This window comes from Oncorhynchus masou, unplaced genomic scaffold (genome assembly GCF_036934945.1).
Source record: "Oncorhynchus masou masou isolate Uvic2021 unplaced genomic scaffold, UVic_Omas_1.1 unplaced_scaffold_1417, whole genome shotgun sequence".
Lineage (NCBI taxonomy): Eukaryota > Metazoa > Chordata > Actinopteri > Salmoniformes > Salmonidae > Oncorhynchus > Oncorhynchus masou.
Window position 1 is genome coordinate 108,302 of NW_027004117.1, and position 24,694 is coordinate 132,995.

Sequence of the window (24,694 nt, forward strand, 5' to 3'; positions counted from 1 at the left end):
CCTGTATGGCAGGGAGCTTATAGTCATGAGCTGGCCTTGACTGACAGCTCTTTGAAACCCCTGAAGTCAACCTGGGCTGCAGTCCTGCAGTAAAATCAGCCCTAGCAAATCAGGTGGTACACAACTCAGCTCAAACATCGAAATATCATCATTTGGCCATGTCTCTGCTGGGAGCGGTTCACAGCAGCACTGACGGATGTGTTGAATGACAACTACCCCCCTTGTTGTTCCACGCTTGAAGACAAGTAACACCAGACAGATGAAAGAGGAGACATAAGTATCTCTACCATAGATGAATAGTGTAAACTTTTAATTATATTGGATGACACCTTACAGTCAAATTCTGGCACCAGTAGAGTAGCTGTATAAACCACACCCCTCCACAAACACGCCTTCTCCGATGTTGGTTACAAAGCAGGTACTTATTTAAATTAGGTAAGAGAATATCATGTGACCATTGGTGTATTAAAATGAGTTAGGGTGATGTCACCCCTTTTCCTGAATAATCCTGAAGTGTTTGACGTGGGGGACCAGTAGCTTTATGACCAACCTTGATCAATGTAGGAGAAACACTCATTTTTTCATACTTTGGTCATCATACTTTGATCTGGTTTCATCCAAACATCATCAAATGTCATGAAAAACACGACTGTTCATGACCTCTAAGTGTCCTCGGCATAGTGTCAGTTAAGACGTTTCTCTCCCCCTGAAACACAGTGTATATAAGCTCCTCTGCGTAAAGCTGTAGTGGTGGTGGCCAATCCAGTCCAGTGGGGTCAGTCAGGTTCAGTCAGACCCAGCATGGCTGTATTTCAGTAGGGTCATCTCCTCTTTCTGTCATCAGCTGCTTGTCCCTGGTTCTGTCTGTGTTGTCCATTCTGCTGCAGCCCGTCCAGTTGGAGGTGGTTCTGGCTGTAGAGCTTGATAAGGGCTCCGGGAAGCAGGGCCACACAGGCGATGGCCAACAGCTGTAGCAGCGTCCCCCAGGAAAAGATATCGTCCAGGGAAGAGATCTCTGACAGGATGGAGCCGGTCCGCACGCAGATGAAGTTATACGGGATCAAACCTGATGAAGGAGAGACTGGGTTAGACCTCCTAGATAAACACTAGACCTGGGGAAGGAGAGGAGAGACTGGGTTAGACCTCCTAGATAAACACTAGACCTGGGGAAGGAGAGGAGAGACTGGGTTAGACCTCCTAGATAAACACTAGACCTGGGGAAGGAGAGGAGAGACTGGGTTAGACCTCCTAGATAAACACTAGACCTGGGGAAGGAGAGGAGAGACTGGGTTAGACCTCCTAGATAAACACTAGACCTGGGGAAGGAGAGGAGAGACTGGGTTAGACCTCCTAGATAAACACTAGACCTGGGGAAGGAGAGGAGAGACTGGGTTAGACCTCCTAGATAAACACTAGACCTGGGGAAGGAGAGGAGAGACTGGGTTAGACCTCCTAGATAAACACTAGACCTGGGGAAGGAGAGGAGAGACTGGGTTAGACCTCCTAGATAAACACTAGACCTGGGGAAGGAGAGGAGAGACTGGGTTAGACCTCCTAGATAAACACTAGACCTGGGGAAGGAGAGGAGAGACTGGGTTAGACCTCCTAGATAAACACTAGACCTGGGGAAGGAGAGGAGAGACTGGGTTAGACCTCCTAGATAAACACTAGACCTGGGGAAGGAGAGGAGAGACTGGGTTAGACCTCCTAGATAAACACTAGACCTGGGGAAGGAGAGGAGAGACTGGGTTAGACCTCCTAGATAAACACTAGACCTGGGGAAGGAGAGGAGAGACTGGGTTAGACCTCCTAGATAAACACTAGACCTGGGGAAGGAGAGGAGAGACTGGGTTAGACCTCCTAGATAAACACTAGACCTGGGGAAGGAGAGGAGAGACTGGGTTAGACCTCCTAGATAAACACTAGACCTGGGGAAGGAGAGGAGAGACTGGGTTAGACCTCCTAGATAAACACTAGACCTGGGGAAGGAGAGGAGAGACTGGGTTAGACCTCCTAGATAAACACTAGACCTGGGGAAGGAGAGGAGAGACTGGGTTAGACCTCCTAGATAAACACTAGACCTGGGGAAGGAGAGGAGAGACTGGGTTAGACCTCCTAGATAAACACTAGACCTGGGGAAGGAGAGGAGAGACTGGGTTAGACCTCCTAGATAAACACTAGACCTGGGGAAGGAGAGGAGAGACTGGGTTAGACCTCCTAGATAAACACTAGACCTGGGGAAGGAGAGGAGAGACTGGGTTAGACCTCCTAGATAAACACTAGACCTGGGGAAGGAGAGGAGAGACTGGGTTAGACCTCCTAGATAAACACTAGACCTGTGGAAGGAGAGGAGAGACTGGGTAAGACCTCCAAGATAAACATTAGACCTGGGGAAGGAGAGGAGAGACTGGGTTAGACCTCCTAGATAAACACTAGACCTGGGGAAGGAGAGGAGAGACTGGGTTAGACCTCCTAGATAAACACTAGACCTGGGGAAGGAGAGGAGAGACTGGGTTAGACCTCCTAGATAAACACTAGACCTGGGGAAGGAGAGGAGAGGCTGGGTTAGACCTCCTAGATAAACACTAGACCTGGGGAAGGAGAGGAGAGACTGGGTTAGACCTCCTAGATAAACACTAGACCTGGGGAAGGAGAGGAGAGACTGGGTTAGACCTCCTAGATAAACACTAGACCTGGGGAAGGAGAGACTGGGTTAGACCTCCTAGATAAACACTAGACCTGGGGAAGGAGAGGAGAGACTGGGTTAGACCTCCTAGATAAACACTAGACCTGGGGAAGGAGAGGAGAGACTGGGTTAGACCTCCTAGATAAACACTAGACCTGGGGAAGGAGAGGAGAGACTGGGTTAGACCTCCTAGATAAACACTAGACCTGGGGTTGGTGAGGAGAGACTGGGTTAGACCTCCTAGATAAACACTAGACCTGTGGAAGGAGAGGAGAGACTGGGTAAGACCTCCAAGATAAACATTAGACCTGGGGAAGGAGAGGAGAGACTGGGTTAGACCTCCTAGATAAACACTAGACCTGGGGAAGGAGAGGAGAGACTGGGTTAGACCTCCTAGATAAACACTAGACCTGGGGAAGGAGAGGAGAGACTGGGTTAGACCTCCTAGATAAACACTAGACCTGGGGAAGGAGAGGAGAGGCTGGGTTAGACCTCCTAGATAAACACTAGACCTGGGGAAGGAGAGGAGAGACTGGGTTAGACCTCCTAGATAAACACTAGACCTGGGGAAGGAGAGGAGAGACTGGGTTAGACCTCCTAGATAAACACTAGACCTGGGGAAGGAGAGACTGGGTTAGACCTCCTAGATAAACACTAGACCTGGGGAAGGAGAGGAGAGACTGGGTTAGACCTCCTAGATAAACACTAGACCTGGGGAAGGAGAGGAGAGACTGGGTTAGACCTCCTAGATAAACACTAGACCTGGGGAAGGAGAGGAGAGACTGGGTTAGACCTCCTAGATAAACACTAGACCTGGGGAAGGAGAGGAGAGACTGGGTTAGACCTCCTAGATAAACACTAGACCTGGGGAAGGAGAGGAGAGACTGGGTTAGACCTCCTAGATAAACACTAGACCTGGGGAAGGAGAGGAGAGACTGGGTTAGACCTCCTAGATAAACACTAGACCTGGGGAAGGAGAGGAGAGGCTGGGTTAGACCTCCTAGATAAACACTAGACCTGGGGAAGGAGAGGAGAGACTGGGTTAGACCTCCTAGATAAACACTAGACCTGGGGAAGGAGAGGAGAGACTGGGTTAGACCTCCTAGATAAACACTAGACCTGGGGAAGGAGAGGAGAGACTGGGTTAGACCTCCTAGATAAACACTAGACCTGGGGAAGGAGAGGAGAGACTGGGTTAGACCTCCTAGATAAACACTAGACCTGGGGAAGGAGAGGAGAGACTGGGTTAGACCTCCTAGATAAACACTAGACCTGTGGAAGGAGAGGAGAGACTGGGTAAGACCTCCAAGATAAACATTAGACCTGGGGAAGGAGAGGAGAGACTGGGTTAGACCTCCTAGATAAACACTAGACCTGGGAAAGGAGAGGAGAGACTGGGTTAGACCTCCTAGATAAACACTAGACCTGGGGAAGGAGAGGAGAGACTGGGTTAGACCTCCTAGATAAACACTAGACCTGGGGAAGGAGAGGAGAGACTGGGTTAGACCTCCTAGATAAACACTAGACCTGGGGAAGGAGAGGAGAGACTGGGTTAGACCTCCTAGATAAACACTAGACCTGGGGAAGGAGAGGAGAGACTGGGTTAGACCTCCTAGATAAACACTAGACCTGGGGAAGGAGAGGAGAGACTGGGTTAGACCTCCTAGATAAACACTAGACCTGGGGAAGGAGAGGAGAGACTGGGTTAGACCTCCTAGATAAACACTAGACCTGGGGAAGGAGAGGAGAGACTGGGTTAGACCTCCTAGATAAACACTAGACCTGTGGAAGGAGAGGAGAGACTGGGTAAGACCTCCAAGATAAACATTAGACCTGGGGAAGGAGAGGAGAGACTGGGTTAGACCTCCTAGATAAACACTAGACCTGGGGAAGGAGAGGAGAGACTGGGTTAGACCTCCTAGATAAACACTAGACCTGGGGAAGGAGAGGAGAGACTGGGTTAGACCTCCTAGATAAACACTAGACCTGGGGAAGGAGAGGAGAGGCTGGGTTAGACCTCCTAGATAAACACTAGACCTGGGGAAGGAGAGGAGAGACTGGGTTAGACCTCCTAGATAAACACTAGACCTGGGGAAGGAGAGGAGAGACTGGGTTAGACCTCCTAGATAAACACTAGACCTGGGGAAGGAGAGACTGGGTTAGACCTCCTAGATAAACACTAGACCTGGGGAAGGAGAGGAGAGACTGGGTTAGACCTCCTAGATAAACACTAGACCTGGGGAAGGAGAGGAGAGACTGGGTTAGACCTCCTAGATAAACACTAGACCTGGGGAAGGAGAGGAGAGACTGGGTTAGACCTCCTAGATAAACACTAGACCTGGGGAAGGAGAGGAGAGACTGGGTTAGACCTCCTAGATAAACACTAGACCTGGGGAAGGAGAGGAGAGACTGGGTTAGACCTCCTAGATAAACACTAGACCTGGGGAAGGAGAGGAGAGACTGGGTTAGACCTCCTAGATAAACACTAGACCTGGGGAAGGAGAGGAGAGGCTGGGTTAGACCTCCTAGATAAACACTAGACCTGGGGAAGGAGAGGAGAGACTGGGTTAGACCTCCTAGATAAACACTAGACCTGGGGAAGGAGAGGAGAGACTGGGTTAGACCTCCTAGATAAACACTAGACCTGGGGAAGGAGAGGAGAGACTGGGTTAGACCTCCTAGATAAACACTAGACCTGGGGAAGGAGAGGAGAGACTGAGTTAGACCTCCTAGATAAACACTAGACCTGGGAAAGGAGAGGAGAGACTGGGTTAGACCTCCTAGATAAACACTAGACCTGGGGAAGGAGAGGAGAGACTGGGTTAGACCTCCTAGATAAACACTAGACCTGGGGAAGGAGAGGAGAGACCGGGTTAGACCTCCTAGATAAACACTAGACCTGGGGAAGGAGAGACTGGGTTAGACCTCCTAGATAAACACTAGACCTGGGGAAGGAGAGACTGGGTTAGACCTCCTAGATAAACACTAGACCTGGGGAAGGAGAGGAGAGACTGAGTTAGACCTCCTAGATAAACACTAGACCTGGGGAAGGAGAGGAGAGGCTGGGTTAGACCTCCTAGATAAACACTAGACCTGGGGAAGGAGAGGAGAGGCTGGGTTAGACCTCCTAGATAAACACTAGACCTGGGGAAGGAGAGACTGGGTTAGACCTCCTAGATAAACACTAGACCTGGGAAAGGAGAGGAGAGGCTGGGTTAGACCTCCTAGATAAACACTAGACCTGGGGAAGGAGAGACTGGGTTAGACCTCCTAGATAAACACTAGACCTGGGAAGGAGAGGAGAGACTGGGTTAGACCTCCTAGATAAACACTAGACCTGGGGAAGGAGAGGAGAGACTGGGTTAGACCTCCTAGATAAACACTAGACCTGGGGAAGGAGAGGAGAGACTGGGTTAGACCTCCTAGATAAACACTAGACCTGGGGAAGGAGAGGAGAGACTGGGTTAGACCTCCTAGATAAACACTAGACCTGGGGAAGGAGAGGAGAGACTGGGTTAGACCTCCTAGATAAACACTAGACCTGATGGAGAGGAGAGACTGGGTTAGACCTCCTAGATAAACACTAGACCTGGGGAAGGAGAGGAGAGACTGGGTTAGACCTCCTAGATAAACACTAGACCTGGGGAAGGAGAGGAGAGACTGGGTTAGACCTCCTAGATAAACACTAGACCTGGGGAAGGAGAGGAGAGACTGGGTTAGACCTCCTAGATAAACACTAGACCTGGGGAAGGAGAGGAGAGACTGGGTTAGACCTCCTAGATAAACACTAGACCTGGGGAAGGAGAGGAGAGACTGGGTTAGACCTCCTAGATAAACACTAGACCTGGGGAAGGAGAGGAGAGACTGGGTTAGACCTCCTAGATAAACACTAGACCTGGGGAAGGAGAGGAGAGACTGGGTTAGACCGCTGAGCTAAAGCCCAGACATGAACTTAGTGAGCTAATGTAAGTCTTCACGTCTTAAGCAGAATGCCATATCAGGTCATTCTCAGTAGCACTATATAATAGTCCTGTGTTGTGTGGCCGTGCTGCTTCTGTTTCTCACCGATGAGTACGGAGAAGAAGAACATGGAGACGGGGATGTTGAGGATGGGGGACGTGACGTTCAGGAACCAGTTCGGAGTCATGGGGAACAACCGCAGGAACAGGAGGAAGAAGAACAGACTGCTACGGTTCTCCTCCACCTGACAGAGAGGAGGAGGTAGAGAGGGAAGTAGATGGTATGGGAGAGAGGGAAGGAGAGGGCATGGGAGAGGAGGAGGGAGAGAGGGAAGGAGAGGGCATGGGAGAGAGGAGGTGGAGGAGAGGTAAGGAGAGGGCATGGGAGAGGAGGAGGGAGAGGGCATGGGAGAGGAGGAGGGAGAGGAGGAGGGAGAGAGGGTGTGGAGAGGGCATGGGGAGAGAGGAGGTGGAGGAGAGGTAAGGAGAGGGCATGGGAGAGGAGGAGGGAGAGGGCATGGGAGAGAGGAGGTGGGAGAGAGTGAAGGAGAGGGCATGGGAGAGGAGAGAGGGGGTGGGAGAGAGGAAAGGAGAGGGCATGGGAGAGGAGGAGGGAGAGGGCATGGGAGAGAGGAGGTGGGAGAGAGGAAAGGAGAGGGCATGGGAGAGGAGGAGGAAGAGGGCATGGGAGAGAGGAGGAGGGAGAGGGCATGGGAGAGAGGTGGGAGAGAGTGAAGGAGAGGGCATGGGAGAGGAGGAGAGAGGGGGTGGGAGAGAGGAAAGGAGAGGGCATGGGAGAGGAGGAGGGAGAGAGCATGGGAGAGGAGGAGGGAGAGAGGGAAGGAGAGGGCATGGGAGAGAGGAGGAGAGGGCATGGGAGAGGAGGAGGGAGAGGGCATGGGGAGGGGGTGGGAGAGAGGGAAGGAGAGGGCATGGGAGAGAGGAGGTGGGAGAGAGTGAAGGAGAGGAGGAGAGAGGAGGAGGTAGAGAGAGAAGGAGAGGGCATGGGAGAGAGTGAAGGAGAGGGCATGGGAGAGGAGGAGGGAGAGGGCATGGGAGAGAGGGAAGGAGAGGGCATGGGAGAGAGGGGGTGGGAGAGAGGGAAGGAGAGGGCATGGGAGAGAGGAGGAGAGGGCATGGGAGAGGAGGAGGGGAGAGAGAAGGAGAGGGCATGGGAGAGGGGTTGGGAGAGGGCATGGGAGAGAGGAGGTGGGAGAGAGTGAAGGAGAGGGCATGGGAGAGGAGGAGAGAGGAGGAGGTAGAGAGAGAAGGAGAGGGCATGGGAGAGAGTGAATGAGAGGGCATGGGAGAGGAGGAGGAGAGGGCATGGGAGAGAGGGAAGGAGAGGGCATGGGAGAGAGGGGGTGGGAGAGAGGGAAGGAGAGGGCATGGGAGAGGGCATGGGAGAGGGGGAAGGAGAGGGCATGGGAGAGGAGGAGGGAGAGGGCATGGGAGAGAGGAGGAGGTAGAGAGAGAAGGAGAGGGCATGGGAGAGGGGGTGGGAGAGAGAGAAGGAGAGGGCATGGGAGAGAGGGGGTGGGAGAGAGGGAAGGAGAGGGCATGGGAGAGAGGAGGTAGAGAGGGCATGGGAGAAAGGAGGAGGAAGAGAGGGAAGGAGAGGGCATGGGAGAAAGGAAAGTCCCGACACTGTAAAAGAACACATGGCATTCTGCATTCTTACCCTGTGTAACACGCTTAGTTATGTTTCCCTTCCCACTGTTTATGTATTCCTATTGGTTGGTTGAATTTACATATCAATAAGGTGTTATGTCATAGGTCATGCTTGCAGATAGGGGAGGTCACATTCTGAAATAGTGCATTTTATACATTATATACTTTAATGGCCTTTTATTGTCCCCAGCACAAGGTGCATATTTGTAATGATCATGCTGTTTAATCAGCTTCTTGATATGCCACACCTGTCAGGTGGATGGATTATCTTGGCAAAGGAGTAATGCTCACTAACAGGGTTATAAACAAATATGCGTACAACATTTGAGAAAAATAAGCTTTTCGTGCATATGGAAAATGTCTGGGATCTTATTTCAGCTCATGACACTTTACATGTGGTGTTTATATTTTAGTTCAGTGTATATTTGTGTTCAGTACCTGTTAGATATTGGTGGCTTCCTGGGATGCACTTTTCTATGTTATTGCTGCAAGAGAGTGTTACCCAGCATGCTCTAATTCAGTTATTTCCATGCCAACAGACGATTCGCAAATCTGCAGCGATCAACATACTGTTGTCCTGAACATGTGTATCCAGGTGTCTAATAATCACCAATCAACTGGGACCGCAGTCTTCTGTTATACTGGTCATCTGTTATACTGGTGATCAGACCAGTCCTCTGTTATACTGGTCATCTGTTATACTGGTGATCAGACCAGTCTTCTGCTCCTCACTGGTCATCTGTTATACTGGTGATCAGACCAGTCTTCTGTTATACTGGTCATCTGTTATACTGGTGATCAGACCAGTCTTCTGTTCCTCACTGGTCATCTGTTATACTGGTGATCAGACCAGTCTTCTGTTCCTCACTGGTCATCTGTTATACTGGTGATCAGACCAGTCTTCTGTTCCTCACTGGTCATCTGTTATACTGGTGATCAGACCAGTCTTCTGTTATACTGGTCATCTGTTATACTGGTGATCAGACCAGTCCTCTGTTATACTGGTCATCTGTTATACTGGTGATCAGACCAGTCTTCTGTTATACTGGTCATCTGTTATACTGGTGATCAGACCAGTCTTCTGTTATACTGGTCATCTGTTATACTGGTGATCAGACCAGTCTTCTGTTCCTCACTGGTCATCTGTTATACTGGTGATCAGACCAGTCTTCTGTTATACTGGTCATCTGTTATACTGGTGATCAGACCAGTCTTCTGTTCCTCACTGGTCATCTGTTATACTGGTGATCAGACCAGTCTTCTGTTCCTCACTGGTCATCTGTTATACTGGTGATCAGACCAGTCTTCTGTTCCTCACTGGTCATCTGTTATACTGGTGATCAGACCAGTCCTCTGTTCCTCACTGGTCATCTGTTATACTGGTGATCAGACCAGTCTTCTGTTCCTCACTGGTCATCTGTTATACTGGTGATCAGACCAGTCTTCTGTTCCTCACTGGTCATCTGTTATACTGGTGATCAGACCAGTCTTCTGTTCCTCACTGGTCATCTGTTATACTGGTGATCAGACCAGTCTTCTGTTCCTCACTGGTCATCTGTTATACTGGTGATCAGACCAGTCTTCTGTTCCTCACTGGTCATCTGTTATACTGGTGATCAGACCAGTCTTCTGCTCCTCACTGGTCATCTGTTATACTGGTGATCAGACCAGTTCCTCACTGGTCATCTGTTATACTGGTGATCAGACCAGTCTTCTGTTCCTCACTGGTCATCTGTTATACTGGTGATCAGACCAGTTCCTCACTGGTCATCTGTTATACTGGTGATCAGACACTGTTATACTGGTGATCAGACCAGTCTTCTGTTCCTCACTGGTCATCTGTTATACTGGTGATCAGACCAGTTCCTCACTGGTCATCTGTTATACTGGTGATCAGACCAGTTCCTCACTGGTCATCTGTTATACTGGTGATCAGACACTGTTATACTGGTGATCAGACCAGTCTTCTGTTCCCCACTGGTCATCTGTTATACTGGTGATCAGACCAGTCTTCTGTTATACTGGTCATCTGTTATACTGGTGATCAGACCAGTCTTCTGTTCCTCACTGGTCATCTGTTATACTGGTCATCTGTTATACTGGTGATCAGACCAGTCCTCTGTTATACTGGTCATCTGTTATACTGGTGATCAGACCAGTCTTCTATTCCTCACTGGTCATCTGTTATACTGGTGATCAGACCAGTCTTCTGTTCCTCACTGGTCATCTGTTATACTGGTGATCAGACCAGTCCTCTGTTATACTGGTCATCTGTTATACTGGTGATCAGACCAGTCTTCTATTCCTCACTGGTCATCTGTTATACTGGTGATCAGACCAGTCTTCTGTTCCTCACTGGTCATCTGTTATACTGGTGATCAGACCAGTCTTCTGTTATACTGGTCATCTGTTATACTGGTGATCAGACCAGTCTTCTGTTATACTGGTCATCTGTTATACTGGTGATCAGACCAGTCTTCTGTTATACTGGTCATCTGTTATACTGGTGATCAGACCAGTCTTCTGTTATACTGGTCATCTGTTATACTGGTGATCAGACCAGTCTTCTGTTCCTCACTGGTCATCTGTTATACTGGTGATCAGACCAGTCTTCTGTTCCTCACTGGTCATCTGTTACACCTGTCTAACCTAATGTGTTAGCCAATGGCACTGTAAGAGGAGAGACACACACACACACACACACACACACACACACACACACACACACACACACACACACACACACCCCTCTAGTCTATCTTTAGAGAATTGTAATCAAAGTACCCCCCCCCAGTCCTCCTCCAACAACCCCAGGGTACTGTACCCCCCCCCGTCCTCCTCCAACAACCTCATGGTACTGTACCCCCCCCCCCCCAAGTCCTCCTCCAACACCCCCATGGTACTGTGGTGTGGAACAACATACTCTGTCACACCTTGTTCTGCAGCCCTTCCACCTTGTCAGGGAACAGGCGTGTGACGTAGCTCTTCCCGAAGGCAGCAGAGAGCAGGTAACAGAAGGTAGAGCCGATGGTGGTCAGAAGACAGGCCAGGACCAGACCCTGCCATGGACCAAACAGCGCCCCCGCCAGCATGTTCTGGGAAGCACAGGGGATGCTGAGCAGTGGTGGAAAAAGTACCCAATTGTCATACTTGAGGAAAAGTAAAGATGCCTTCATAGAAAATGACTTAAGTGAAAGACACCCAGTAAAATAATACTTGAGTAAAAGTCAAAGTATATGATTTTTAAATATACTTAAGTATATTCCATGGATGGAGGTTCTGGTCTTTAGGGTCAAAGGTTCATGGAAACAAAGTGTGTGTTCCATGGATGGAGGTTTTGGTCTTTAGGGTCAAAGGTTCATGGAAACAAAGTGTGTGTTCTATGGATGGAGGTTCTGGTCTTTAGGGTCAAAGGTTCATGGAAACAAAGTGTGTGTTCCATGGATGGGTGTAATGTTAGTCTCTTACCAGGAAGGAGGAGCCAGGGATGGCGAAGGACTGTTTGTAGATGTAGGCACTACAGAACAGCAGCACCACGTAGCCTGTGTGTTCTGTCTTATAGAACTGCAGCATCTCAGCCAGCTCCCTCAGCTCATCCAGGTCCGACGGGAACTTCAGTCTGGAGGGAAACAAACACCGGCAACATCAGATAACATGGTTCCTAGTACTAGTGTCAGATTTAGACCGAAATATTGGCACCTAGTTACTGTTTGCACCAGGGGAATTTTTATTTATTTTTCAAATGGGAATTGAGGACACTGAGGACAGAGCATTTAAGGTAACACAGGCGAAGGCCATAGGAAAGGGTTATAGGTCATAGGACGGGGTTATAGGTCATAGGAAGGGGTTATAGGTCATAGGAAGGGGTTATAGGTCATAGGAAGGGGTTATAGGTCATAGGACGGGGTTATAGGTCATAGGAAGGGGTTATAGGAATGGGGTTATAGGTCATAGGAAGGGGTTATAGGTCATAGGAAGGGGTTATAGGAAGGGGTTATAGGTCATAGGAAGGGGTTATAGGTCATAGGAAGGGGTTATAAGTTATAGGAAGGGGTTAGAAATTATAGGAAGGGGTTATAGGTCATAGGAAGGGGTTATAGGAAGGGGTTATAGGTCATAGGAAGGGGTTATAGGTCATAGGAAGGGGTTATAAGTTATAGGAAGGGGTTAGAAATTATAGGAAGGGGTTATAGGTCATAGGAAGGGGTTATAGGAAGGGGTTATAGGTCATAGGAAGGGGTTATAGGTCATAGGAAGGGGTTATAAGTTATAGGAAGGGGTTAGAAATTATAGGAAGGGGTTATAGGTCATAGGAAGGGGTTATAGGTTATTGGAAGGGGTTATAGGTTATTGGAAGGGGTTATAGGAAGGGGTTATAGGAAGGGGTTATAGGTCATAGGAAGGGGTTATAGGTCATAGGAAGGGGTTATAGGTCATAGGAAGGGATTATAGGAAGGGGTTATAGGAAGGGGTTATAGGTCATAGGAAGGGGTTATAGGTCATAGGAAGGGGTTATAAGTTATAGGAAGGGGTTAGAAATTATAGGAAGGGGTTATAGGTCATAGGAAGGGGTTATAGGTTATTGGAAGGGGTTATAGGTTATTGGAAGGGGTTATAGGAAGGGGTTATAGGAAGGGGTTATAGGTCATAGGAAGGGGTTATAGGTCATAGGAAGGGGTTATAGGTCATAGGAAGGGATTATAGGAAGGGGTTATAGGAAGGGGTTATAGGTTATATGAAGGGGTTATAGGTCATAGGAAGGGGTTATAGGTTATAGGAAGGGGTTATAGGTTACAGGAAGGGGTTATAGGTTACAGGAAGGGGTTATTGGAAGGGGTTATAGGAAGGAGTTATAGGTTATAGGAAGGGGTTATTGGAAGGGGTTATAGGTTATAGGAAGGGGTTATAGGTTATAGGAAGGGGTTATAGGTTACAGGAAGGGGTTATTGGAAGGGGTTATAGGAAGGAGTTATAGGTTATAGGAAGGGGTTATTGGAAGGGGTTATAGGTTACAGGAAGGGGTTATAGGTTACAGGAAGGGGTTATAGGAAGGGGTTATAGGAAGGAGTTATAGGTTATAGGAAGGGGTTATAGGTCATAGGAAGGGGTTATAGGTCATAGGAACGGGTTATAGGAAGGGGTTATAGGTCATAGGAAGGGGTTATAGGTCATAGGAAGGGGTTATAGGTCATAGGAAGGGGTTATAGGAAGGGGTTATAGGTCATAGGAAGGGGTTATAGGTCATAGGAAGGGGTTATAGGAAGGGGTTATAGGTTACAGGAAGGGGTTATTGGAAGGGGTTATAGGAAGGAGTTATAGGTTATAGGAAGGGGTTATTGGAAGGGGTTATAGGTTATAGGAAGGGGTTATAGGAAGGGGTTATAGGTTATAGGAAGGGGTTATAGGAAGGGGTTATAGGTTACAGGAAGGGGTTATTGGAAGGGGTTATAGGAAGGAGTTATAGGTTATAGGAAGGGGTTATTGGAAGGGGTTATAGGTTACAGGAAGGGGTTATAGGTTACAGGAAGGGGTTATTGGAAGGGGTTATTGGAAGGGGTTATAGGTTACAGGAAGGGGTTATAGGAAGGGGTTATAGGAAGGAGTTATAGGTTATAGGAAGGGGTTATAGGTCATAGGAAGGGGTTATAGGTCATAGGAAGGGGTTATAGGAAGGGGTTATAGGTCATAGGAAGGGGTTATAGGTCATAGGAAGGGGTTATAGGTCATAGGAAGGGGTTATAGGAAGGGGTTATAGGTCATAGGAAGGGGTTATAGGTCATAGGAAGGGGTTATAAGTCATAGGAAGGGGTTATAAGTTATAGGAAGGGGTTATAGGAAGGGGTTATAGGTCATAGGAAGGGGTTATAGGTCATAGGAAGGGGTTATAGGTCATAGGAAGGGGTTATAGGTTACAGGAAGGGGTTATTGGAAGGGGTTATAGGTTACAGGAAGGGGTTATAGGAAGGGGTTATAGGAAGGAGTTATAGGTTATAGGAAGGGGTTATTGGAAGGGGTTATAGGTTACAGGAAGGGTTATAGGTTACAGGAAGGGGTTATTGGAAGGGTTATTGGAAGGGGTTATAGGTTACAGGAAGGGGTTATAGGAAGGGGTTATAGGAAGGGGTTATAGGAAGGAGTTATAGGTTATAGGAAGGGGTTATTGGAAGGGGTTATAGGTTACAGGAAGGGGTTATAGGTTACAGGAAGGGGTTATTGGAAGGGGTTATTGGAAGGGGTTATAGGTTACAGGAAGGGGTTATAGGAAGGGGTTATAGGAAGGGGTTATAGGAAGGAGTTATAGGTTACAGGAAGGGGTTATTGGAAGGGGTTATAGGTTACAGGAAGGGGTTATAGGAAGGGGTTATAGGAAGGAGTTATAGGTTACAGGAAGGGGTTATAGGAAGGAGTTATAGGTTATAGGAAGGGGTTATTGGAAGGGGTTATAGGTTACAGGAAGGGTTATAGGTTACAGGAAGGGGTTATAGGAAGGGGGTTATAGGTTATAGGAAGGGGTTATAGGAAGGGGTTATAGGTTACAGGAAGGGGTTATAGGTTATAGGAAGGGGTTATAGGTTATAGGAAGGGGTTATAGGAAGGGTTATAGGTTACAGGAAGGGGTTATAGGTTATAGGAAGGGGTTATAGGAAGGGGTTATAGGTTACAGGAAGGGGTTATAGGAAGGGGTTATAGGTTACAGGAAGGGGTTATAGGAAGGAGTTATAGGTTATAGGAAGGGGTTATTGGAAGGGGTTATAGGTTACAGGAAGGGGTTATAGGTTACAGGAAGGGGTTATAGGAAGGGGTTATAGGTTATAGGAAGGGGTTATAGGAAGGGGTTATAGGTTACAGGAAGGGGTTATAGGTTATAGGAAGGGGTTATAGGTTATAGGAAGGGGTTATAGGAAGGGGTTATAGGTTACAGGAAGGGGTTATAGGTTATAGGAAGGGGTTATAGGAAGGGGTTATAGGTTACAGGAAGGGGTTATAGGTTACAGGAAGGGGTTATAGGTCATAGGAAGGGGTTATAGGTTATAGGAAGGGGTTATAGGAAGGGGTTATAGGTTACAGGAAGGGGTTATAGGTTATAGGAAGGGGTTATAGGAAGGGGTTATAGGTTACAGGAAGGGGTTATAGGTTATAGGAAGGGGTTATAGGTTATAGCCAGCCATAGTACACACAGTACAGACATACTACGGCTGTATATACTATGGCTGTGTGTACTATGGCTGTATATACTATGGCTGTATATACTATGGCTGTATATACTATGGCTGTATGTACTATGGCTGTATGTACTATGGCTGTATATACTATGGCTGTGTGTACTATGGCTGTATATACTATGGCTGTATATACTATGGCTGTATATACTATGGCTGTGTGTACTATGGCTGTATATACTATGGCTGTATATACTATGGCTGTATATACTATGGCTGTGTGTACTATGGCTGTATATACTATGGCTGTATGTACTATGGCTGTATACACTATGGCTGTATATACTATGGCTGTATATACTATGGCTGTATATACTATGGCTGTATATACTATGGCTGTGTATACTATGGCTGTATATACTATGGCTGTGTGTACTATGGCTGTATATACTATGGCTGTATGTACTATGGCTGTATACACTATGGCTGTATATACTATGGCTGTATACACTATGGCTGTATATACTATGGCTGTATATACTATGGCTGTCTATACTATGGCTGTCTATACTATGGCTGTATATACTATGGCTGTATACACTATGGCTGTATATACTATGGCTGTATGTACTATGGCTGTATATACTATGGCTGTATATACTATGGCTGTATATACTATGGCTGTATGTACTATGGCTGTGTGTACTATGGCTGTGTGTACTATGGCTGTGTGTACTATGGCTGTGTGTACTATGGCTGTGTGTACTATGGCTGTGTGTACTATGGCTGTGTGTACTATGGCTGTGTGTACTATGGCTGTGTGTACTATGGCTGTGTATACTATGGCTGTGTATACTATGGCTGTATATACTATGGCTGTATGTACTATGGCTGTATGTACTATGGCTGTGTGTACTATGGCTGTGTGTACTATGGCTGTATGTACTATGGCTGTATGTACTATGGCTGTATGTACTATGGCTGTATATACTATGGCTGTATATACTATGGCTGTGTGTACTATGGCTGTATATACTATGGCTGTATATACTATGGCTGTGTATACTATGGCTGTATATACTATGGCTGTATATACTATGGCTGTATATACTATGGCTGTATATACTATGGCTGTATGTACTATGGCTGTATGTACTATGGCTGTATATACTATGGCTGTATGTACTATGGCTGTATACACTATGGCTGTATATACTATGGCTGTATGTACTATGGCTGTATGTACTATGGCTGTATATACTATGGCTGTATATACTATGGCTGTATATACTATGGCTGTGTGTACTATGGCTGTATATACTATGGCTGTATATACATGTACTATGGCTGTATATACTATGGCTGTATATACTATGGCTGTATATACTATGGCTGTGTGTACTATGGCTGTGTGTACTATGGCTGTGTGTACTATGGCTGTGTGTACTATGGCTGTGTGTACTATGGCTGTGTATACTATGGCTGTATATACTATGGCTGTATATACTATGGCTGTATGTACTATGGCTGTGTGTACTATGGCTGTGTGTACTATGGCTGTATATACTATGGCTGTATATACTATGGCTGTATATACTATGGCTGTATATACTATGGCTGTATATACTATGGCTGTGTGTACTATGGCTGTATATACTATGGCTGTATATACATGTACTATGGCTGTATATACTATGGCTGTATATACTATGGCTGTATATACTATGGCTGTATATACTATGGCTGTATGTACTATGGCTGTAGTACAGACAGTCGTAGTGCAGACAGTCGTAGTACAGACAGTCGTAGTACAGACAGTCGTAGTGCAGACAGTCGTAGTACAGACAGTCGTAGTGCAGACAGTCGTAGTACAGACAGTCGTAGTGCAGACAGTCGTAGTGCAGACAGTCGTAGTGCAGACAGTCGTAGTGCAGACAGTCGTAGTGCAGACAGTCGTAGTGCAGACAGCCGTAGTGCAGACAGCCGTAGTGCAGACAGTCGTAGTACAGACAGTCGTAGTGCAGACAGTCGTAGTGCAGACAGTCGTAGTACAGACAGTCGTAGTACAGACAGTCGTAGTGCAGACAGTCGTAGTACAGACAGTCGTAGTGCAGACAGTCGTAGTACAGACAGTCGTAGTGCAGACAGTCGTAGTGCAGACAGTCGTAGTGCAGACAGTCGTAGTGCAGACAGTCGTAGTGCAGACAGTCGTAGTGCAGACAGCCGTAGTGCAGACAGCCGTAGTGCAGACAGTCGTAGTACAGACAGCCGTAGTACAGACGGCCGTAGTTGTAGTCATATAGGGAAGACATAATGCTCAGCCCCCAGTCTGCTGCTGTATGACTCGTCTCAACTTGACTCTCTAGAGTATTGGGAATCTGGGGACACCCTAATCTGACATCATAGACAGGTCAAACACAGACTAAAGTGGGCATGGCTGGTGCCTGTGTGCAGCATGAGAGAGAGAGAGAGAGGTTTCCAGATGGCGGAGAGAGAGAGTATGAAACAGGATATGGGACAGAAATAGCGGCTTCTGCTCTGGGATTTCTGCCTCTGCTAGTTTCGATGCAGGAAGTATCAGGCTCGTCAGCCGTGACACAGACACACGCAAACAGAATGAACCATGGAACCTGAGCTGCTGGTATCACATCTAACTGTTGAGCTGTATGGGATGAATGAAAGGCAAAGCCACTGTGGTTAGGATCTCAGATGTGTTTTCCTCAGCACACCTTGTCCAGTGTTATGTCCTGGGTAGCACCTCATCAGAACCGTCCTCACACCTTGTCCAGTGTTATGTCCTGGGTAGCACCTCATCAGAACCGTCCTCACACCTTGTCCAGTGTTATGTCCTGGGTAGCACCTCATCAGAACCGTCCTCACACCTTGTCCAGTGTTATGTCCTGGGTAGCACCTCATCAGAACCGTCCTCACACCTTGTCCAGTGTTATGTCCTGGGTAGCACCTCATCAGAACCGTCCTCACACCGTGTCCAGTGTTATGTCCTGGGTAGCACCTCATCAGAACCGTCCTCACACCGTGTCCAGTGTTATGTCCTGGGTAGCACCTCATCAGAACCGTCCGCACACCGTGTCCAGTGTTATGTCCTGGGTAGCACCTCATCAGAACCGTCCTCACACCGTGTCCAGTGTTATGTCCTGGGTAGCACCTCATCAGAACCGTCCTCACACCGTGTCCAGTGTTATGCCCTGGGTAGCACCTCATCAGAACCGTCCGCACACCTTGTCCAGTGTTATGTCCTGGGTAGCACCTCATCAGAACCGTCCTCACACCGTGTCCAGTGTTATGTCCTGGGTAGCACCTCATCAGAACCGTCCGCACACCGTGTCCAGTGTTATGTCCTGGGTAGCACCTCATCAGAACCGTCCGCACACCGTGTCCAGTGTTATGTCCTGGGTAGCACCTCATCAGAACCGTCCGCACACCATGTCCAGTGTTATGTCCTGGGAAGCACCTCATCAGAACCGTCCGCACACCGTGTCCAGTGTTATGTCCTGGGAAGCACCTCATCAGAACCGTCCGCACACCGTGTCCAGTGTTATGTCCTGGGTAGCACCTCATCAGAACCGTCCGCACACCGTGTCCAGTTTTATGTCCTGGGTAGCACCTCATCAGAACCTTCCGGTGTGTATCCCTCAGCACACCGTGTCCAGTGTTATGTCCTGGGTAGCACCTCATCAGAACCGTCCGCACACCGTGTCCAGTGTTATGTCCTGGGTAGCACCTCATCAGAACCGTCCGCACACCGTGTCCAGTGTTATGTCCTGGGTAGCACCTCATCAGAACCGTCCGCACACCGTGTCCAGTGTTATGTCCTGGGTAGCACCTCATCAGAACCGTCCGCACACCGTGTCCAGTGTTATGTCCTGGGTAGCACCTCATCAGAACCGTCCGCACACCGTGTCCAGTGTTATGTCCTGGGTAGCACCTCATCAGAACCGTCCGCACACCGTGTCCAGTGTTATGTCCTGGGTAGCACCTCATCAGAACCGTCCGCACACCGTGTCCAGTGTTATGTCCTGGGTAGCACCTCATCAGAACCGTCCGCACACCGTGTCCAGTGTTATGTCCTGGGTAGCACCTCATCAGAACCGTCCGCACACCGTGTCCAGTGTTATGTCCTGGGTAGCACCTCATCAGAACCGTCCGCACACCGTGTCCAGTGTTATGTCCTGGGTAGCACCTCATCAGAACCGTCCGCACACCGTGTCCAGTGTTATGTCCTGGGTAGCACCTCATCAGAACCTTCCGGTGTGTATCCCTCAGCACACCGTGTCCAGTGTTATGTCCTGGGAAGCACCTCATCAGAACCGTCCGCACACCGTGTCCAGTGTTATGTCCTGGGTAGCACCTCATCAGAACCGTCCGCACACCGTGTCCAGTGTTATGTCCTGGGTAGCACCTCATCAGAACCGTCCGCACACCGTGTCCAGTGTTATGTCCTGGGTAGCACCTCATCAGAACCGTCCGCACACCGTGTCCAGTGTTATGTCCTGGGTAGCACCTCATCAGAACCGTGTCCCGCACCTCATCACCGTGTCCAGTGTTATGTCCTGGGTAGCACCTCATCAGAACCGTCCTCACACCGTGTCCAGTGTTATGTCCTGGGTAGCACCTCATCAGAACCGTCCGCACACCATGTCCAGTGTTATGTCCTGGGTAGCACCTCATCAGAACCGTCCGCACACAGTGTCCAGTGTTATGTCCTGGGTAGCACCTCATCAGAACATCACCGTGTCCAGTGTTATGTCCTGGGTCCTCATCAGAACGCACACCGTGTCCAGTGTTATGTCCTGGGTAGCACCTCATCAGAACCGTCCGCACACCGTGTCCAGTGTTATGTCCTGGGTAGCACCTCATCAGAACCTTCCGGTGTGTATCTCTCAGCACATCGTGTCCAGTGTTATGTCCTGGGTAGCACCTCATCAGAACCGTCCGCACACCGTGTCCAGTGTTATGTCCTGGGTAGCACCTCATCAGAACCGTCCGCACACCGTGTCCAGTGTTATGTCCTGGGTAGCACCTCATCAGAACCGTCCTCACACTGTGTCCAGTGTTATGTCCTGGGTAGCACCTCATCAGAACCGTCCGCACACCGTGTCCAGTGTTATGTCCTGGGTAGCACCTCATCAGCACCGTCCGCACACCGTGTCCAGTGTTATGTCCTGGGTAGCACCTCATCAGAACCGTCCGCACACCATGTCCAGTGTTATGTCCTGGGTAGCACCTCATCAGCACCGTCCGCACACCGTGTCCAGTGTTATGTCCTGGGTAGCACCTCATCAGAACCGTCCACACACCATGTCCAGTGTTATGTCCTGGGTAGCACCTCATCAGAACCGTCCACACACCATGTCCAGTGTTATGTCCTGGGTAGCACCTCATCAGCACCGTCCGCACACCGTGTCCAGTGTTATGTCCTGGGTAGCACCTCATCAGAACCGTCCTCACACCGTGTCCAGTGTTATGTCCTGGGTAGCACCTCATCAGAACCGTCCGCACACCGTGTCCAGTGTTATGTCCTGGGTAGCACCTCATCAGAACCGTCCGCACACCGTGTCCAGTGTTATGTCCTGGGTAGCACCTCATCAGAACCGTCCGCACACCATGTCCAGTGTTATGTCCTGGGTAGCACCTCATCAGAACCGTCCGCACACCATGTCCAGTGTTATGTCCTGGGTAGCACCTCATCAGAACCGTCCGGTGTGTATCTCTCAGCACACCGTGTCCAGTGTTATGTCCTGGGTAGCACCTCATCAGAACCGTCCGGTGTGTATCTCTCAGCACACCGTGTTCAGTGTTATGTCCTGGGTAGCACCTCATCAGAACCGTCCGGTGTGTATCTCTCAGCACACCGTGTCCAGTGTTATGTCCTGGGTAGCACCTCATCAGAACCGTCCGCACACCATGTCCAGTGTTATGTCCTGGGTAGCACCTCATCAGAACCGTCCGCACACCATGTCCAGTGTTATGTCCTGGGTAGCACCTCATCAGAACCGTCCTCACACCGTGTCCAGTGTTATGTCCTGGGTAGCACCTCATCAGAACCGTCCGCACACCGTGTCCAGTGTTATGTCCTGGGTAGCACCTCATCAGAACCGTCCGCACACCATGTCCAGTGTTATGTCCTGGGTAGCACCTCATCAGAACCGTCCGCACACCATGTCCAGTGTTATGTCCTGGGTAGCACCTCATCAGAACCGTCCGGTGGTGGACCTGGCAGGAGACCCTAGAGACCCAGTGGTGTCCTCCTGTCCAGGCCGTCCATCCACCTCTGGATGTCTGTTCTCTAATAGAAGTGTCCAGGCCTGATAAACATGCCGGCAGGGTCGTGAAACTCCTTTATAATTAGGGAGGATGAAATATGATGGAACGATGGCATCACGCCAACCAAGACAAGTGTGTCCTGTCCAGGGTTAGATCAGAGCTGTGTGTTCTCATACTGAGGAGGACAGTATTTCAGGCCAAGTGAACCTAAGCCAACCCATAGAGGCCAGGGCCAGATCTCCACTGGGGCAGAAACCATAAACAGGAAGGTGGGGCTGGATGAGACACACGGGGGTTTAGAGTCGGCCTATAGGAACATCATCTGAAAACAGGAACTACTGAGATATAATCACCTGTCAAACAACACCATCAGGCAAGGACAAATACTTTGAGGGAACAGCAACCAGCTGAGACATTTCCTCTGAATTAGCCTACACTGACAAGTCAGGTGTTTGATGATGCCATTTTCATAACTTAAAGTCGTGCGATCGTCTGAGGGAAATGAGATGCTGCCAAACGCAGTGATTATGACCGCAGCTTCATGGACTCTGCGCCGTCTGTCAATACACTTATCAACATCATAATCCTACAACAGATAACCACTCTGGGACTTTAATGTTACATTAGATCTATTACATACATGGTGATGTCACTATGCTATTATTACCCCTAATAAAACACTGTGGAAGTGGCTATATATTGACTTATTTGCAAAGTTGTATACGTAAACATGTCCTAGAAAGTGTAATTGTACAAGCAGGCAGCTGCTGTAGCCTATAATAATTATGCTAATAGCAACACAAAAAAGAGTCTTGCGACATCTGGCAAATTGTAGCTATAGATCTGTTGAGGCTGGCTACCTGTACTCTACAACTTCCACGTCCCCCTCTGCGCTCTCGTTGTTTAACTCCACCGCATGTCGCCGGTGAAGATGTTGCGGTCCGGGCGGCAGGAAAGTGGACAGGAGATAGAGGTATAACGTTGCCGCTCCTACCACAGATAATAAACCCGAAATGGAGCCCATTGCTACGCGCTACACCGACCTCCTATCAGAAAGGCTTGTTCGGTGACCGACTCCCGGTGTTGAGAAGTGAACGTCACAGAATAACTTCTGACAGTTGCCCTGTGGTCCTGGAATGCTTTCAACTATGTCTTCACTAGAGGGCAGCCTCGTGTTCTCTGGTGGTCAAGTACTAGACTAGAGTATTGAGGATCGTTGTCTGGACCTTGATGTTATGAACTACAGTTGGCTCTCCTTACACCAAAATATGTTTTTGGGCAACAAGCTTGTTTCTCTGCACCACAACAGACATTGATGAAGGTATTCTATTGTTTCTCTTCACCACAACAGACATTGATGAAGGTATTCTCTTGTTTCTCTGCACTACAACAGACATTGATGAAGGTATTATCTTGTTTCTCTGCACTACAACAGACATTGATGAAGGTATTATCTTGTTTCTCTGCACTACAACAGCTGGGTTATGATGAAGGTATTATCTTGTTTCTCTGCACTACAACAGCTGGGTTATGATGAAGGTATTATCTTGTTTCTCTGCACCACAACAGACATTGATGAAGGTATCATCTTGTTTCTCTGCACCACAACAGACATTGATGAAGGTATTATCTTGTTTCTCTGCACCACAACAGACATTGATGAAGGTATCATCTTGTTTCTCTGCACCACAACAGACATTGATGAAGGTATTATCTTGTTTCTCTGCACCACAACAGACATTGATGAAGGTATCATCTTGTTTCTCTGCACTACAACAGCTGGGTTATGATGAAGGTATTCTCTTGTTTCTCTGCACTACAACAGACATTGATGAAGGTATCATCTTGTTTCTCTGCACTACAACAGCTGGGTTATGATGAAGGTATCATCTTGTTTCTCTGCACTACAACAGACATTGATGAAGGTATCATCTTGTTTCTCTGCACTACAACAGACATTGATGAAGGTATCATCTTGTTTCTCTGCACCACAACAGACATTGATGAAGGTATCATCTTGTTTCTCTGCACTACAACAGACATTGATGAAGGTATCATCTTGTTTCTCTGCACTACAACAGACATTGATGAAGGTATTATCTGGTTTCTCTGCACTACAACAGACATTGATGAAGGTATCATCTTGTTTCTCTGCACCACAACAGACATTGATGAAGGTATTCTCTTGTTTCTCTGCACTACAACAGCTGGGTTATGATGAAGGTATCATCTTGTTTCTCTGCACTACAACAGACATTGATGAAGGTATCATCTTGTTTCTCTGCACCACAACAGACATTGATGAAGGTATTCTCTTGTTTCTCTGCACTACAACAGACATTGATGAAGGTATCATCTTGTTTCTCTGCACTACAACAGCTGGGTTATGATGAAGGTATTCTCTTGTTTCTCTGCACTACAACAGACATTGATGAAGGTATCATCTTGTTTCTCTGCACCACAACAGCTGGGTTATGATGAAGGTATCATTACATTGTTAATAATGTATTACAACACTACAACACCAAGTAGTGGGTCCTGTGTGGCTCAGTCGGTAGAGCATGGCACTTGCAACGCCAAGTGTCGTGGGTTCGATTCCCGCTGGGGCCACCCATATGTAAAAGTAGTGGCCCCAGCCGACTTGTAAGTCGCTTTGGACAAAAGCGTCTGCTAAATGGGATATATTAGTGAAACTGAGTGAAGTTACACTCAGCCACCAGTAGAGGGCAGGCTCACTTGGGGCTTCAGTACAATGCACTGAAACTCACCCTACTGTACAAGTGCTTATAGCTTGCAGAAACGTACCACCTCTATTGCAAATGCAGATACACTCATTCACCACATTACTAACCTGATCCCCCCCAAGGATCCAAAATGACCTCGTGTCTGCCTTGATGTTCACACATCTCCACAGAACGATATGTGACCACTTG

At 48.2% G+C, this 24,694-nt stretch overlaps 1 protein-coding gene across 1 annotated transcript; it reads right to left on the reverse strand.

Moving 5' to 3' along the window:
- Positions 1-506: 506 nt before the first annotated feature.
- LOC135530781 (transmembrane protein 41A-B-like) lies at positions 507-22,835 on the reverse strand. The gene is made up of 5 exons (XM_064958968.1): positions 22,622-22,835; positions 11,785-11,935; positions 11,250-11,411; positions 6,752-6,890; positions 507-1,066 (listed from the first exon to the last, which is right to left on the reverse strand). The coding sequence occupies exons 1-5, from the start codon at positions 22,783-22,785 to the stop codon at positions 822-824; spliced, it is 861 nt and encodes a 286-aa protein (XP_064815040.1). The 5' UTR covers positions 22,786-22,835; the 3' UTR covers positions 507-821.
- Positions 22,836-24,694: the final 1,859 nt, after the last annotated feature.